Source organism: Engystomops pustulosus, chromosome 9, assembly GCF_040894005.1.
Source record: "Engystomops pustulosus chromosome 9, aEngPut4.maternal, whole genome shotgun sequence".
Taxonomy (NCBI): domain Eukaryota; kingdom Metazoa; phylum Chordata; class Amphibia; order Anura; family Leptodactylidae; genus Engystomops; species Engystomops pustulosus.
In genome coordinates, this window is record NC_092419.1 from 88886638 (window position 1) to 88905479 (window position 18842).

General features: G+C 41.3%; 1 protein-coding gene across 1 annotated transcript; it reads left to right on the top strand.

Annotated features, from left to right (window-relative positions):
* The first annotated feature begins 2575 nt into the window (after positions 1-2575).
* On the top strand, positions 2576-17981 carry TNFSF15 (TNF superfamily member 15). The gene is made up of 4 exons (XM_072123674.1): positions 2576-2956; positions 6429-6450; positions 7280-7318; positions 13558-17981. Exons 1-4 carry the CDS (start codon positions 2765-2767, stop codon positions 13956-13958), a joined length of 654 nt encoding a protein of 217 aa, XP_071979775.1. The 5' UTR covers positions 2576-2764; the 3' UTR covers positions 13959-17981.
* The last annotated feature ends 861 nt before the right edge of the window (positions 17982-18842 follow it).

The following is an 18842-nucleotide window of genomic DNA, read 5'->3' on the forward strand; positions in this document are numbered from 1 at the left end:
GGACGCCCACGTCCCCGCCCTCGTCCTCTACCCCTAGCCCTCGGGTTAAACATTTTGAAAATGAGAGTTATAACTTTAATTTTTTTTTAACTTTTTTTTGTGTTTTTTTGTTTTTTTTTGTGTTTTTTAGTTTTTAAAACCAAACGATGCTATCCTATTGCTATGGCTATTTTCTAGCCAAGTATGAAAGCACACTACTATGCCAGATGAGATGACGCTGAGTTATTAAACAAAATAAACGTAAAATAAAAAAGGAAATGGCAGACTGTGCCTAATTGAAATCCAACCCCTAATAAATTTTCCCACTTCGGTCTTTGCAATGGATATGTGCGTCACTAAGCGCAAAACACAGCGGTCGCAAGTCTCACTACAAATTGCTCACAATTTGCTAGTAGATGCACTGCAGCAAGTACAGCCACCAGCAGATCAAGCAGAAATCAAATATATATAACGCTACTGTAGGCGTAAGTAAGCCGTTTGGATTCTCCTATGGCTATTTTCTAGCCAAGTATGAAAGCACACTACTATGCCAGATGAGATGACGCTGAGTTATTAAACAAAATAAACGTAAAATAAAAAAGGAAATGGCAGACTGTGCCTAATTGAAATCCAACCCCTAATAAATTTTCCCACTTCGGTCTTTGCAATGGATATGTGCGTCACTAAGCGCAAAACACAGCGGTCGCAAGTCTCACTACAAATTGCTCACAATTTGCTAGTAGATGCACTGCAGCAAGTACAGCCACCGGCAGATCAACCAGAAATCAAATATATATAACGCTACTGTAGGCGTAAGTAAGCCGTTTGGATTCTCCTATGGCTATTTTCTAGCCAAGTATGAAAGCACACTACTATGCAAGATGAGATGACACTGAGTTATTAAAAAAATAAACGTAAAATAAAAAGTAAATGGCAGACTGTGCCTAATTGAAATCCAACCCCTAATAAATTTTCCCACTTCGGTCTTTGCAATGGATATGTGCGTCACTAAGCGCAAAACACAGCGGTCGCAAGTCTCACTACAAATTGCTCACAATTTGCTAGTAGATGCACTGCAGCAAGTACAGCCACCAGCAGATCAACCAGAAATCAAATATATATAACGCTACTGTAGGCGTAAGTAAGCCGTTTGGATTCTCCTATGGCTATTTTCTAGCCAAGTATGAAAGCACACTACTATGCCAGATGAGATGACGCTGAGTTATTAAACAAAATAAACGTAAAATAAAAAAGGAAATGGCAGACTGTGCCTAATTGAAATCCAACCCCTAATAAATTTTCCCACTTCGGTCTTTGCAATGGATATGTGCGTCACTAAGCGCAAAACACAGCGGTCGCAAGTCTCACTACAAATTGCTCACAATTTGCTAGTAGATGCACTGCAGCAAGTACAGCCACCAGCAGATCAACCAGAAATCAAATATATATAACGCTACTGTAGGCGTAAGTAAGCCGTTTGGATTCTCCTATGGCTATTTTCTAGCCAAGTATGAAAGCACACTACTATGCCAGATGAGATGACACTGAGTTATTAAAAAAATAAACGTAAAATAAAAAGTAAATGGCAGACTGTGCCTAATTGAAATCAAACCCCTAATAAATTTTCCCACTTTGGTGTTTGAGGTGGATATGTGTGTCACTAAGAGCTAAACACAACGGTAGCAAGTCCCCCTGCAAATTCCTCACAATATGGTACTAGCTGCAAATAAAAAAAAAAAGTATAACGTTATTGTAGCCCTAAGAAGGGCTGTTGGGTTCTTGGAGAATCACTCCTGCCTAACAGTAAGCTAATAGAACACCCTAACGCTTTCCCTGACCAGCAGCAGCTCTCTCCCTAGCGGCATCCAGACACAGAATGATCCGAGCAGCGCGGGCAGCGGCTAGTCTATCCCAGGGTCACCTGATCTGGCCAGCCAACCACTGCTATCGACGTGTAAGGGTACCACGTCATGCTGGGTGGAGTGCAGAGTCTCCTGGCTTGTGATTGGCTCTGTTTCTGGCCGCCAAAAAGCAAAACGGCGGGAGCTGCCATTTTCTCGAGCGGGCGAAGTATTCGTCCGAGCAACGAGCAGTTTCGAGTACCCTAATGCTCGACCGAGCATCAAGCTCGGACGAGCATGTTCGCTCATCTCTAGTGCCAAACACTAAGGTCCTTCTATAAAGAACTTATAACCATTCGGGTTCAATAAACTAAGAAACATTATTGTTTCATTAATCAAACTTTCTTGGCAAAACTTTTTGATAAACTGTTACTTTTAGTTTTACTGATATATTTTATTGTTTGCATTCCTAACCTATCAAAGTGACTTTTGATAAACTGCCAGCAGTCTGTTTCACTCCCAAATATATGTATCCATAACATCAGTCTTCACCCTGTGTGTAGGCTGAAAATGTAACTGCAAAAATCCCTAAAATTAAAGTTAGTGATATTTCCCTATGGCTGTTGTTTCGCTCTCGCTGCTTAATCCCTCGTGTAGTTCTCCACTTCTGTTTGTTTTTTGGGACCAGCCCACACAACTTCATTATCCTAACACCTCCTACAGTACTGTACAGGGACTTTCCAGCAACTCTCTGTAGTCTTGAGCTGGTTCCCTACTGAGTATCGACTGTAGGCGTAAAATAAGAGGGAGGGATAACTGGACACTTGGAAAGGAGGGGACAACCGGTGCCTTTATTTAGGGCCCTTGTTGCTTCAAGAGAACATGATTACAAGGGCCTTTCTCACTACTGTACTGAAGCTGGGAGCTCAGAAGTCAGTCTACGTATGGAAACACGGATAGAAATGCTCCAGGAAGAGAGCAGTCATGTTACTTCCAGCTCACACACTCTGCAGACTCAGGATAAGACTATTAGGAGGCTGAAATGGGCTGTTGGTTTCTGTTTCGTTCTCCTCTGCACCCTGGCACTGTTCACAGCTTGCTTACTACAAGGTGGATTTCCTGGGAGGAAAGACGAGGTAATTTACGATGACAATGCGCTGAAGGTTTACCTTTCCACAAACCCATAGAGGTCACGTTCTAGCACTTAGAATTGATAGGGTTGCTTAATACTGTGGTTTTACATGTTAGTCTGGTTGTACTTCTCATACTTTCTCTATATGGCACAGGAGGATTATGTAAGATTGGGACACATGAAAATTCATGGATGTTTGATATGTCCTGGGTGACAAATTGAACATGCAAAATTTGCAGGGGTGGATATATATCTGCCCAAGCAGTAAGGAAAAGAGGCCACTTGAGGTCATGTTCAAACCTTCCCTTGGAAGATGCCACGGAGGTGTGGCAGTGTATGCAAATCACTTGTGTCAACCGTTTTGTTGCTAAAAGTGTCAAAGTTGTCTGTAGACATGTGCAAGCAAACATCATGGTTTCTTTATAAATAATTCATGCTATAAGTGGAATTATTTCCCAGATATACTGGTTCGGCCTCCCTTACTAGAAATGTCTGGAATGAGTAGCCCTTGTTATAATTGCAGTAATCACAGAGGACAACAAAGTAACACAGTAACTTTTTATTTCTTCAAGTTGGTCAACTTGCGTCATCCATCTCAGCATATCTTATGCCCCGAGATAAGGTGAGGAAGGGCAAATATTAATATTTAATTGAGTACAATAAAAATACAGCCCGCATAACATTTTATAATCTGACTGATGCTGATTTAGACTATGTAACTTTTACTATACATCAGTATTACAGAAGCAGCATAAGGTTTTGTTACTTTGCAGGGGTTCTAGTATTTGGTCTACAGCAGCACAGATCACATGATTATATGGGCATCCCCCTAAGCAAAGTTTCACTTTGCCTAAAATGTTATGAATTCAGGAAATATACAGTTTCTGTGATTTCCATGCTACATGATATATTTGCATTGAAATGTTTTGGATTGAAAAAGTAGGATTGAGAAAAAGTATAAAGTACTATTTCTATATCAATTTACTATACAGGTAAATTCTATGGTGCACACTTGGATAATAGGATTTTTCTATAATTATTCTAGAGTATAAGTCTGTCTAAATAGAATTGCAATTTAAAAATACAGTATTTTTTATGATATAGCGTGATAATAACATGGCTTTACAGGACCCAGAAAGCAATAGAGTATCCTTAGAATAGGTCAGTTGAGATTAGACCTACATTGTACTTGATCAGAGTTATAGGGGACCTGTCACCAGGAATTTGATTTTAGGCTGGTGACAGGCTCCAAAAGCCTATTCTATGCTGATTTTAAAAATGCCTTTGCCAGAAATCTGAATCATTTCAGTAGTTTACATAAATTTCATTCATTACCTGGCTCCCAGCCAGCAGAGTGTGGTGAGTCCGGAGGATGGGACAGCTGCAGCCTTTGTGTACCTGCATCAGTCTGCAGCTCCCTCCTCCCACTTCCTGTCATGTGCATTGAGCAGGCAAGGGAGGGAGGGGGATGCTGTGGAGTAGAGGAAGAATGTATGAGGAGACACAGGCACACACAGGCTGCAGCTGCCACTCCTCTGGGACTCACCACATGCTGCTGGTAGGGAGCAAGGTAAAATAAAGATATACTACATAACAAATATATAAATGAATATAAACATATATAAACTGAAATTAATCAGAATGCTAACAAAGGCATTTGTAAAATCAGCATAGCTTAAGCTATTGGAACTTGTCACCAGCTAAAAATGACATTCCTGGTGACAGGTTCACTTTAAGGATCATGGCATTGTTTCATCTTAAATTTAGTTTGCATAGAAAGGTGGAGGTATTCTGTCAGGGGAGCATTGCTTTATATGTGTGCTGCCACGAGCATAAGCCGTAAATGTCTATCAGAGATGATTTCGAGATATCCAGACTCTTGCCTCATAATTACCTAAATAAATAGAGGAACTTTATGATGTGTTTTTACAAGAACACAGACAGTCAACATGTGTTGGACAAGTTCCATGCCATTTCATCACTGTAGTTGGATACATTGTGTAGAACCTTTCACTTGTTCATTTACTTCCTGTGTTTTGTCAATCGTTGATAGAGAAACAAATGTGAATCACGTTTATATGTGTTATAGTAGATAGAACACAAAATGGATAGTACCATATTTTTTGGACTATAAGGTGCACAAAAAACCCTTTGATTTTCTCAGAAATCAAAGGTGCGCCTTATAGTCCAGTGCGCCTTATATATGAACTGTACTTACAGACAACATCTGCCTTAAACTGTGCACAGGTCTGCCACCTGCTGGTCATTCATCCTTATAATCAGGTGTGCCTTATACTCTGGTGTGCCTTATATATGAACCTAGACGTTTTAGCAGGCATTTATTGATGGTGCGCCTTATACTCAGGTGCGCCTTATAGTCCGAAAAATACTGTATGTGCCAAAATAGTGGATGTCTATTTACAGGTTTAATGATTTGATTTTAAGTGTCACAAATATTTTTTTCAGAATTGCAGAAATCAAAAGTGCAGATGATATTAGTAAACTTTGTAATTATTTCATTAAAAATCTGTTTCTGTGTAATTCTTCCTTATTTTGTGTATTTTCTGCAATGTCTTCCACTTACAGCTAAGAGATAAAGGGACCTGATAATGTTTCTAATAACTTTAAAGGGGTTGGCCACTTTACTTCATGGTATTGTAATGTGTGTATAAGTGTTTGGCTAGGATATTAGGTAATTTACCAATCTAATACATCTATTAATAGTTCTGCAGTTTCTTTATATGTAAAGTGAAGCCTCCTGTCTTTTACCTCATCAGCCAAACATTCCTGTCTATAAGTCACAGATGGAGGGTCATGTGATCCTAACTGCCCAAAACCAATCTACCTTCCAGGAACTTAAAGTTGACCTGTCCCCAGGAATGTCATTTTTAGCTGGTGATAGGTTCCAATAAACTATTCCAAGCTACTTTATAAAATGTTATTTCACATTACCTGGAGACCGGCAGAAACTGTAACTAATTAATCATACAGGTTCACACAGAACACTGGCCACAGATGGAGGGTCATGCGATCCTAACTGTCCAAAACCAATCTACCTTCCAGGAACTTAAAGTGGACCTGTCCCCAGGAATGTCATTTTTAGCTGGTAACAGGTTCCAATAGATTATGTAATGCTAATTTTATGGACACTACTTTATAAAATTTTATTTCTTATTACCTGGCTCTGAGAAAGGGAGACACTGTAACAAATTCATCATAGAGATTCACACCTAACAATATTTTGCACCAAAAAATAATTGAAGAAGTGTGAAAATGTTAATCGTTTTTATACAGTAGGTTGTATGGTTTATACAGTAGGTTATGAGTACTTTATTGCAGCTTAATTCAATAACAGACCATTTTTATTAATATAATAAAACATTTTTAACAGCTTTCTTCTAAACTAGACATGACTGACTTCTCAAAATTTGTTCTTACTGTATTATTTTCACCAATCATTTTCTGTTTCCTTACAGGGACGGGTGAATCCACGTATAGGTATGTTATAATAATTTGAGCTTTTATAGTTATTCTTCATCTACATTATCATCTAACTGTTATGGATGAATGGACATGAGAACACCAAGGATTAGTGTATGAATGTAAGTCGATTTATTCATATTAAGGCTGGATCAATGAGACATATTGATGACCATTTATGAAAAATAATTATATAAATGGGGTTTTGTACTGAAAGGACACAAATCTCCATCCCAGTGTGTGTACATCCAGTGTACAAGGACAATCTAGGGGCAGTACGGTGGTTTAGTGGATAGCACCTTGCAGCGCTGAGGACCTGGGTTCATGTCCCAGGGTCAACATTTGCAAAGTTTGTATGTTCTCTCCGTGTTTGCGTGGGTTTCCTCCGAGTCCTCCAGTTTCCTCCCACACTCCAAAACATACTTATAGGTTGATAAGATTGTGAGCCGCATTGGGGACAGAGACTGATTTGGAAAGCTTTGTGCAGCGCTGTGTAACCTGTGTGCGCTATATAAATAAAAGAATTATTATTAGTCTACAAACTTCAATCTAATTCATCCAATATAAGTCCTGTACAAGAAAATGGGGCAATACTCGTGTATGCTGACTACTACTCCAGTTATACAGGCTGCACATCAGCTCTTGGGATTGATTTCAATTATTTGCTGAGAGTGGACAACCCCTTTAACCTAAACAGAACCGTATACATGAATCAATGTCACCTGTGTCGATTACTGAAGTAAAGGGTTTATCACACAATAGTAAAGGATGTAGGTCATTAATGTCATTAGTTTAATATTTGCCGTTTATTATGGTGATATATAAATGTTTTTTTTAATCTATTAAGGAACACCTCTGCAAGCAAAACCCAAGGCTCACCTAACAGGTAATGGTTCAAAATGATTTTTAAGTTTCTTAGAGTGTTTCTCTAAACTCTTGGTGGGGTTACATATTTTTCATATATTGTGAATTACTAGTGAAATACTGTGCATTTAGCAAATATTTTCTGGGGGCTATAGTGTACATTTTTAGGGTACATTCACACAGCGTGCGGGCATACCGCCGTGTGCTGGAGAGGAGGAGGAGGCAGCCCCTCCTCCCTCCATAGAGAATAGCGGCGCACGGCCGCACACACGCCAAAAGATAGAGCATGCTCTATCTTTTTGCGGTGTGCGGCCTGGATCGGTGCCAAACATGTGTGGCACCGTATCTGCGCCGCGCCGCTATTGCCGTCTATGGGGACGTACATGCGGCCGCAAATTTGCGGCCGAATGTACGTCCCCGCAGACGGCCATGTGAATGTGCCCTTAGTGTAATTCACAGTTCTATAAGTTTGAATCTTTATCATAAAGGATTAACGGATTATTTCAATCAATTAACATTATGACAAATCATTAGGATGTACAGTGGGCAGGAAAGTATTCAGACCCCTTTAAATTCGTGTTTCATTGCAGGCAATTGGTAAAATCAAAAAAGTAATTTTTTTGCTCATTAATTTACACTCTAATCCCATCCTGACAGAAAAAATAGAAATGTAGATATTTTTGCTAATTTATTTAACAAGAAAAACTAAAATATCACATAGTGATATGTATTCAGCCCTTTTTCTCAGTGTTGAGTAGAAGCAGCTTTGGAGCTGGTGCAGCCAGGAGGTTTTTTCTGGGAAGATGCAACACGTTTCTCACTGCTGGATTTGGGGATCCCCTGCCTCTTCCTTGCAGATCCTCTCCTGTTCCCTCAGGTTGGATGGTGAACGTTGGTGGAAGCCATTTTCATGTCTCTCCAGAGATGCGGAGTTGGGTTTAGCTCAGGGCTCTGGCTGGGCCAGTCAGGAATGGTCACAGAGATGTTCTGAAGCCTCTGCTTTGTTATTTTAGCTGTGAGCTTAGGGTCATTGTCTTCACTGTTGGGATTGCATTTGGCAGGTGATGAGCAATGTCTGGTTTTCTCCACACATATCGCCTAAAAGTAACACCAAAAAGTTCAATCTTTTTCTCAACAGACCAGAGAATCTTATTTCTCATAGTCTGGGAATCCTTCATGTGTTTTTTTGCACACTGTATGTGGCTTTCATATGTCTTGCACTGAAGAGAGGCTTCCATCAGCAAACTCTGTCATAAAACCCTGACTGGTGGACGGCTGCAGTGATTTATTTGGTGTGCCTAATTTGGCTGGACGGCTAGGTCCAGGTAGAGTTATGGTCGTCCCAAATTTCCTCTATTTTAGGATCACGGAATTAGCTGTTATCTTAGGGAACTTGAGTGCTGCAGAAATTCTTTTGTAACCTTGGTCACATCTGTGTCTTGCCACAATTCTGTCTCTGAGCTTCTTGGGCAGTTCCTTAGACCTCATAATTCTCATTTGCTCTGACATGCACTTTGAGGTCTTATATAGGCAGGTGTTAGGCTTTTCTAATCAAGTCCAATCAGATTAATTAAACACAGGTGGACTCTAATGAAGGAGTTGAACCATCTCAAGGAGGATCAGTAGGAAGTAGGCAGCATGTGAGTTAAGTCTCTTTATGACGTATTTAGTTCCTCGGCACTGGTGACCAGACTATAGACAAAAAGGGATAAATGAACATAAAAGAACTTGCCTAGGGTGTCCTCGTCTATGTGGTAAACGTGCATATAAAGGACTCACCTCCAGGGTTTATTAGTACGTCTCAAGAATCACAGATGGGTCATGTATCTCCTTGGAGGGGGTGCCAGGAAAACCCTACATTGAGACATACTAATAAACCCTGGAGGTGAGTTCTTTATATATATGTTTACCACATACACGAGGACACCCTAGGCAAGTTCTTATATGCTCATTTATCCCTTTTTGTCTACAGACTGATCACCAGTGCCGAGGAACCGAATACGTCATAACGAGACTCTACTTATATACCTACTTGTAAATATTTGTAAATAAAAATAGGTTGTTCACAATCATTAAGCACTAGTTGCATTTTTTCTGTTATACTTCCAAGTGATTTTTTTTGGGGCCACCCTATTAGATATATTGTTTGAGGATCCCACCTTTTATTTCAGCATATGAGTTAAATATGACATATATATCACAGCAAAGGGTCTGAATACTTATGACCATGTGATATTTCAGTTTTTCTTCTTTAATAAATTGGCAAACATATCTACATTTCAGTTTTTTTTCTGTCAAGAAAAATGTGCAGAGTGTACATTTATAGAAAAAAAAGGACTTTTTTGATCTTACCAATTGGCTGCAATGAAATAAAGAGTGAAAAATTAAAAGGGGTCTGAATACTTTCTGTACCCACTGTATATGTAATAACATAACACATGAGGCCAGAAATCTGGCATGCAAGCCCTGAGACAGATGCCTTTTCTGTTGCATGGACTCTTTTAGGCCACTTCCACCCCAAGTTGGTATAAATGGTGGAGTTGGTAGGCACCTTACTGGCAAAGGCATAAAATTGCCCGGTGGCTTTATAAGGAGGCCAGAGCTTCTGTTGGATGCCAGGGGCAGGGGTAACACCATAAACCGGCACACATAGCACTAGCGCATGACATGATAAATCTCCTCCCCCGAGGTAAGAGCATTGTATGATTGACATCTTTATCTTTTCTCCTGGCCAGTCATATAGCTTCCCCCACCCCCCATTTATGTTATAGGTTTGGAAGAGGGCATGGTAGTTTCTAAGTCATTAAAAAAAATATATTAAATTCAATGCTCTATTATATAATATAATGTATACAGCACCACCCTCCTGAGCTACTATTTACAATGTTTCCCCTGAATTAATTTTAGCTGTGACCTCCTCTTACTTAAAATATACAGTGTATACAGTTTAAAATGTTCAGTGCCCCTGACATATATAGTTACTGCAAGGGCACAGTACATAAATCCAGTACCAGAACCAATCTCAATGCTCAAACACAGGAGCAAAACTAAACTTAATGCATAGCTACTAGAGATGAGCGAGTATACTCGTCCGAGCTTGATGCTCGTTCGAGTATTAAGGTACTCGAAACGGCTCGTTGCTCGGACGAGTATTTCCCCTGCTCGAGATCGAGCATTTAATTAAAAAAACACAGTGAAGAACAATGAAGAATAGAATAAAAACAGTGAACACAGTGAACACAGGATCATTTAAGTGAAAAACACAGTAAAGAACACAGTGAAGAATAGATTACAGATGTTCGGCACATCTGCTTACTTGTCGGAAAATACGCGCGGAACGGTGCGAACAAAATAGCATGTGAAGAACAATATATATGTGTGAAGAACACATTGAAGAACACGGTGAGCAGGACAGAGACACCGGGGAGCAGCACAGAGACACCGGGGAGCAGCACAGAGACATCGGGCAGTGGCACAGAGACATCGGGCAGCGACACGGAGCGGCACGGAGGCATAGGGGCACGGAGACATAGGGGTACGGAGATATAGGGGCACGGAGACATCGGGGCACGGAGACATCGGGGCACGGAGACATAGGGGCACGGAGACATAGGGGCACGGAGACATCGGGGCACGGAGACATCGGGGCACGGAGACATCGGGGCACGGAGACATCGGGGCACGGAGACATCGAGCAGCGGCACGGAGACATCAGGCAGCGGCACGGAGACATCGGGGCACGGAGACATCGGGGCACGGAGACATCGGGGCACGGAGACATCGGGGCACGGAGACATAGGGGCACGGTGACATCGAGCAGCGGCACGGAGACATCAGGCAGCGGCACGGAGACATCGGGGCACGGAGACATCGGGGCACGGAGACATCGGGGCACGGAGACATAGGGCCACGGAGACATCGGGGCACGGAGACATAGGGGCACGGAGACATAGGGGCACGGAGACATCGGGGCACGGGGACATAGGGGCACGGAAACATAGGGGCACGGAGACATCGGGGCACGGAGACATAGGGGCACGGAGACATAGGGGCACGGAGACATCGGGGCACGGAGACATAGGGGCACGGAGACATAGGGGCACGGAGACATAGGGGCACGGAGACATCGGGGCACGGAGACATAGGGGCACGGAGACATCGGGGCACGGAGACATAGGGGCACGGAGACATAGGGGCACGGAGACATAGGGGCACGGAGACATCGGGGCACGGAGACATAGGGGCACGGAGACATAGGGGCACAGAGACATCGGGGCACGGAGACATAGGGGCACGGAGACATCGGGGCACGGTGACATCGGGGCACGGTGACATCGGGGCACGGAGACATCGGGCAGCGGCACGGAGACATCGGGCAGCGGCACGGAGACATCGGGGAGACTTCAGTGGAAGAAGAGCAGAGAATCCCGGGACAGCGTATCTCCTGACAAGTAAGCAGATGTGCTGAACATCTGCAATCTATTCTTCACTGTGTTTTTCACTTAAATGATCTTGTGTTCACTGTTTTTATTCTATTCTTCACTGTTCTTCACATCTGCTAACTTGTCGGGAGATAATATACGCGCGGAACAGTGAAGAATAGATTGCAGATGTTTGCATACATCTGCTAACTTATCAGAAGACATTCTTTTTCAATTAATTAACACATTTTATTCCCGAACCATGGTCCCTTTGAAAAATGCTCGAGTCTCCCATTGACTTCAATGGGGCTCGTTATTCGAGACGAGCACTCGAGCATCAGGAAAAGTTTGTCTCGAATAACGAGCACCCGAGCATTTTAGTGCTCGCTCATCTCTAATAGCTACCACATCAAGCTCAATATATAAATACAGTGCTGAGATTAATACAACAACAAAACTGAGCTCTGGAGAGAGATACAGCACCACAACTATGCTCCATGTAAATGATAATTAATAAATACAGTGTCCCCCATGGAAAAAGGGAATAAGCCACTGCCAGGAAACCTCTGATCACAGATAATTTAGACAAAAAAAAATATCAGACAACTCAAACTCCATAGCCATCAGTACCATCTTTTACAAAACATGGTTTGCCCAATCCACTGAAAGGGCAATAGTTTTGTACAGCAAGCTCAAATGCTATCTACAGTGGTAGCACTGCTTGAGCTAAAGGGGTTTACCCATTAAATACATTTCTCAAATTTTAATCCCCCAGTGGTGTTTACACAATAAAGATAATTTTTAACACTTACTTTACAATTTTACTCAGTGTTATTGCTGTTTTAGCTCCTATCACTTATTGAGGTCCAGTGTAATATTCCAGAGTGTGGGCAGGGACTCTCTAAGCAGACACTTCATAATCCCTCTAGTGCTGTGAGATGCTGTGTGCTGACAATGTGCTTAGATTATGAGGGTAAAAGGTTTATCTACACTTTTATCTACTCTTTTGAACATTCTACTTTTATCTGACACAGAAAAAGAGAGATGATACAGATCAGAAATGAGAAATGATGAGATCTATTTTCAAACTCTGTGTAGCGCTGCATGATCTTTGTGCGCTATATAAATAAAGTATTATTAATATTATCTATGAGATGGATAAAACCCAATGACACTCTCAGCTCTGCTCTTTTTAACCAAATCAATAAAACAGTCAGCTCTGCTATAGGAACCTTATCTGTCTGTAACTTGTAGAGTAAGTCCCTGCATACTGCTGCTTGCTGGCACTAAGTGCCTGTGTCTGAGCTGGTTTTGTAATGCAGGGGGATGTGGAGGTGGCAGAGGGTACTGCAGTGTGCAGACAAGAGAAGCTATTCACGAGAAGAATAGTCAGGGACAACCAAAACTGTAAACACCAGTTCCCCCTATTCATTTACCCTAAAGACTGAGTTATCACATCTCGTTTACAGGTTAAACCAGTCATGTTATTCAGTGTTACACATGTTTCTCATACATTCTATCTAAATGAGGTTGTTTCTGCAGCAATTCCAATACTTTTTGCACCTACAGAAATTCTGTAAAAAAGTACATTGCCACTATCTTTCTTATTATGCTTAGGGCTCATGCACACAACTGTATAGGGCGGCCATAAGCTAGCTGCACATATTGTGGCTACATCATGGCCTCCATTGGCCTATGCCAAAAGGAAGTAAGCCAAGTTCTCCCTTAAATATAATGCACTTTTCATGAATGTGGATCAAGCCTTATCTGCCCTTATATTCCCTATTTGCTCTTTTTAATACAATATTGGCAAACTCATTAAATTCTGTTTTCTTCTTAGTCACAAGTCAAAATGATACAAGTTCTCAAGTTCTGCAGTGGGAATCCAAACTCGGTCTGGCATTTCTCAAGAATGGAATGATATATTCCAACAAATCTATCATCGTTCCCGATAATGGAGATTATTTTGTGTACTCTCAGCTGTCATTCCGTCCTCCATGTACTGGTGGCACCTCTATTTCACAATCGATCTTGAAGTACACCCCCAGGTATCCAGAACCAGACACTCTTCTGAGTGGAATTTCATTTTGTACAAAGGACAAAGGAATAAACCCACCCATTTATTTGGGTGGTCTTTTTGAACTGGAGAAAGGTGATAAGCTAATGGTGCATCTAAATCATGTCGATATGATTGACATCTCTGTTGAGCACAAAACCTTCTTTGGTGCTTTCTTGGTATAAAGGAGAGCACCGGATTACCGGATGTGAGTAGTCCACCCACGGACACTGTCACTGAGCCTCATCCATAAAGATAATTAATTTATGTGACATTATTATAGAAATCCCAATTATAAGTTTTAATTATTTATATTTGACCAAGCTAATAGTATGATATGCTTCCACATGATTTATGCTCAAGCCATCCGTTTCAGGATATAAGCATTTTGGTTTCCTACTGTCAAAATTTTCTACTTCTCGTAACCAAGGGGCAGCCTTTGATATTACTGCAACACATTGAACACATTCAAACTATGGTGACAAATGTCCCCATTTTCATAATTCCTGGGAGCTCTTGTGTTTAGACCCCGTGTAGGCAGACACTTATCCATTATATTGAGGATAGAGATAGGTATTGTTTATAGAAATCGCTTAAAGGAAACCTACCATTAAATTTCTACTTAACTAACCATTAACTCTGTTGGGTGGATCACACAATGTGATAAGAACTATGGGGGGCATTTATAATCAACACATCACATCCGGGTTTGACATAAGCCCCACCCCTGCACCGCACCATATACATCAGGAGGCCCAGGCCTCTATTCTAAGCCAGGCCCTGCCAATTAAGCTGAGTAAAACAAGTACACAGACCACTTCAAAGCCGAACATGTCCCCCTTCACACGCGTCCTCGCCCACTTGGTGTGAAGGTAGGGTAAAGGGGGAAATAATCCCAATTCCTTGCAGTTCTCAAGGATTATTTCAGAGCTTGTATAGCACAAAACTGGTATACAAGTTCTGATAAATCTCTTCCTACCTACCTTTTTGCTACTGAAGCATAAGTGCTTTGCAAAAACCCCTCTGGGCTCCTGGGACAATGACTATTACACATCCCTGAAAGCACTTCCCCCCTGCATCCCGTTACATTCACCCATATCAACCGATATTTATAGCAAACATTGTTGGCAGTTCTCAAGTGCTTCGGGGAACATGTAATAGCCAGAGTCCCAGGAGCCTGGGGGGCACTGGTGATGCCCCCCCAAAAAACTTATGCTTCATTGACATAAAAATAAAGTTCATTTTCTTAGTAAACTACAGGAGCAGAGCTCCTGTTGAGATCCACCCATCAATGTTAACGGTTAATAAACCAAATTTAAAGAAAGAGGGATCTGAACTCTTTGCTCTCAGTTGATACATCAGCATAAAGGTCTGGAATTTTCTTTCTCAATAAATATTCCTCCTTCTCTGGAACATAGGAAGGAATAAAATATCTTCTCCCTGTAGAAATATCTCTTCAGTTACATTACTTTTGGTAGTTTTTTTTTACTGCATACTGCAACTGTGGGCATTGCCATTAATGGTAAATCCACACAGATAGGTTACACAGGGTATAGATAGATGAAATGTAGTATATAACACAGTATACTAATAATACCAGAAGTACTATTATGACTCGGCCCAAAAAAATGAATAAAATATCTTCTATGAAGAGTCACTAGATGTATCTCATGATCAGTGAGACTTTAACAATGTGGATTTTTCTGAAGTTTGACCATGAAATTCTTGTTTCGATAGATATCTATACATAGTAACTAGAGATGAGTGAGCACTAAAATGCTTGGCTGCTCTTTATTCGAGACAAACTTTTCCCGATGCTCGAGTGCTTGTCTCGAATAACGAACCCCATTGAAGTCAATGGGAGACCCGAGCATTTTTTTAAATAAAACAGAACATTAAAAGAACATTGCAAAAAAAAAATATTCCAGATGTTTCCTGATGTTTTACTTGTAAGAACACATTGAAAGAACACTATTCTTCACTTTCCAGGTGTGTGCGCGTGTCTCCCGCTAAGTTCGGAGATGTTCAGAACATCTGGAATGTGAAGAATAATGTTCTTTCAATGTGTTCTGCACTTAAATGGTCCTGTGTTCACTGTTTTCACTGGTTTTATTCTATTCTTCACATTGCAGTTGTGCGCGTGTATCTCCGAACCTATCGGAAGACACGCGCGAACACCTGGAAAGTGAAGAATAGTGTTATTTCAATGTGTTCTTACAAGTAAAACATGTGGAAACAAGTGTAATATTTTTTTTTTTACAATTAAAATACTTTTATTCAATTTATTTTATTAATTTACTGCTCGATGTCGAGCCGGCAAGATACACGACCGAGCAGTATACTCGCTCATCTCTAATAGTAACCTTTATAAATGTTAAGCATTTGTCTACTTTTTTTTCCATGTGAAAGTCCAGTATATAAAATGTATCCACAAGTTTTTACACTATATCAGTTTTGTGATATGTAACTTATATATATTTTGGTTTTTAAAAAGCTTTGTTAACATATTGAATGAATAGTTAAATTTTTTGGTGCCCAAGATTAATTACATACCCTTTTAGGCTCTGTGCCCAGATTCTGCCTTGTACTTTATATCTGTACGATTGAACTATATGTCCCACTGTACTGTGCATATGAATGACAATGGGGCACATATACTTATCCGGTCCAGTCGCGATCCCGCGGCACATTGTCCAATGAGGATTCGGGTCTGCTGGCAGTAAGATCGTGCGCCCGATATCCAGGAGGTGTTGCTGCTGCGCCGAGGTCCGCCGGAGTTCACCTGCTTCTTCCTGGTGCATGTAAGTGCTCGATCTTGCGACACAAATCGCTTTTTAAATTCCACGTTTTTTCCAATTCCGTTCGGTTGTCCAACGGCCATGCCCCCGATATCTGCCGCGTGAAAGCCGATGCGCCACAATCTGATCGCGTGCGCCAAAATCCTGGGACAATTCGGCGCAAATCGGAAATATTCGGGAAACTCGACGAAAGTGTGGCGTTCGGACCCTTAGTAAATGAGCCCCAACGTGTCATGTAGAAATCCAGCCCTAGAATTGTTATTATAAATACTCCTTCCACAATGAAACATCCAATGAGCATCAATACTTTTTTTAAGATCAGAGGCCTAAAGATACAGTTAAATATACAGTGTAGGACAAAGAAATCTACGATCTCCAAATTCAGTGCACTTCAATTGATTTCAAAGCTTGTTTGTGATAAAGTTTATTGAAACCTACATACTGGAAACTAGTAATTAGTGATGAGCAGACCATTTAAAATTCTGTTGGGGTCCAGCTACTGAACTCCGAATTAAATGCTGCTGAAGAGGTTTGGCAACAGCATTTACAGAGTTAATGTCTCCAATTGATGCCAGCATTGATCTCAGGTGTTGCTGGTGGGGGAGGGAAGGTTGACACGAACCTGGACCCAACCTTTAATTAAAAGTTCTGGGTCAGTCCTGGGTCAGTTCTGGGGACCCACACCCACAAATTTCAGTATGAACATGAACTTTGTGGTTCAGGTCCACTCAACACTACTAGTAGCAACTAGAACTGTTTTGCTCTAAGACACTTCTCATAAATCTCTCCCATTGTATTTATGTCATATGTACAAAAAAAAGTTGTCATATAGCACACTGGGGCACATTTACTTACCCGTCCCATTGACGCAGCCGATCCGGAATGTTCAACGAGGATTCAGAGCTGCTACGATTCCCTAAGATCGTGCATCCAATTTCCTGCATGTGTCGCTTCCCTGCTGGGGTCCGCCGGAGTTCACCTTCTTCTCCCCGGTGCATGTAAGTGCTGATCTTGCGACACAATTTTGAAAGTTAAATTCCGCTGTTTGTTCAAAACAGTCGTTTTGTCCGACGGCCATGCCCGATTTGTGTCGCATGCAAGCCAGCGCCGATGCGCCACAATCCGATCACGTGCGCCAAAAACCCGGGGCAATTCAGGGCAAATTGGAAAAATTAGCGAAACCCGGCGGAAATGCGTCCGACGGACCCTTAGTAAATGTGCCCCACTGTCTATAGCATCGCTGTCCACACTCGCAAAAGTACTAAAATTGAATGTACGAGACAACCGCTTTAAGAAATGTTAACATAAATTTGTTTTATATTAAAACATGTCTACTGATTGTACTAACAGCTTTCTTCAAGCATTAAATCCAATGTAAAAGTCTATGCGCCAGTTATGTATTAAGGAATGCACCACTGAAATTAAAAAAGAATATATCTATTTTTGTTGTGTTTTCAGTTTTATTTCTTTTACACTATCAGTCGGTCACAACGATTCAAGTTAAAGACTGAACAGGAAAAACTAGTTCTTACACATTACACAGTGCAAACTTTATACACTGTAAGCAAGTAAAAGTAAACTATATACGGTGTAGTATATGAAAACATAATACAGTACATTACATAAATACAATTCATGTTGTGACTTTACTTGAAGGTCAATAACTCTCCAGCTGATGTTACACTACGTTGGCAATCCTTTGTGTGGCTAAGGCTGCATTCACACTACTGTATGGGGGCCGCATGGAGAGATACGGTGCTACACACAAGTCCTTCCTTTCTCCATCATACAGTCTGTACCCAATGCATTGCTATGGAGAGGGGAGGGGTCTCTTCTCCATGGCGTTGGACGTATGCCCACCCAGCCATAGCCATGCGGGTATACGTCAGTGTAAATGCAGCCTAAGTCTTTTAGGATACTAGGCAGTCCTTTTTTGTTATTTAGTATGACAATGGAAGGCCCTTAATATATATCCAATATTTATATCCAATAGTGGGTTTGACTAGTTTTTCTGCTACATGCAAATGGTATGTGAAATACAACATAATTCAGTATGACATGTGGATAGCCTGTAAGAGGTGAAGGCTCTATTAAAAGAGAAAGTGGATGTCAGATACCTGTCTAGCAAACATAACAAACACAACCATAATTGGCGCATGCTGTCAGAGTGGGTAAGCGCTGGCGGGCCCACCCTACAATGTCCCTGCAGGCTGTGGCCCTGCCTACACCCTGACAAGGGTGAACCCACTATCGGGAACCTGCTAACAGACC

Excerpts from the sequence above, each read along its gene's own strand:
- TNFSF15 (XM_072123674.1), top strand. The coding sequence starts at position 2,765 with ATGGAAACACGGATAGAAATGCTCCAGGAAGAGAGCAGTCATGTTACT. Across the intron at positions 6,451-7,279 it reads ACGGGTGAATCCACGTATAG|GAACACCTCTGCAAGCAAAA; the intron begins GTATGTTATAAT and ends TAATCTATTAAG. Across the intron at positions 7,319-13,557 it reads ACCCAAGGCTCACCTAACAG|TCACAAGTCAAAATGATACA; the intron begins GTAATGGTTCAA and ends TTTTCTTCTTAG.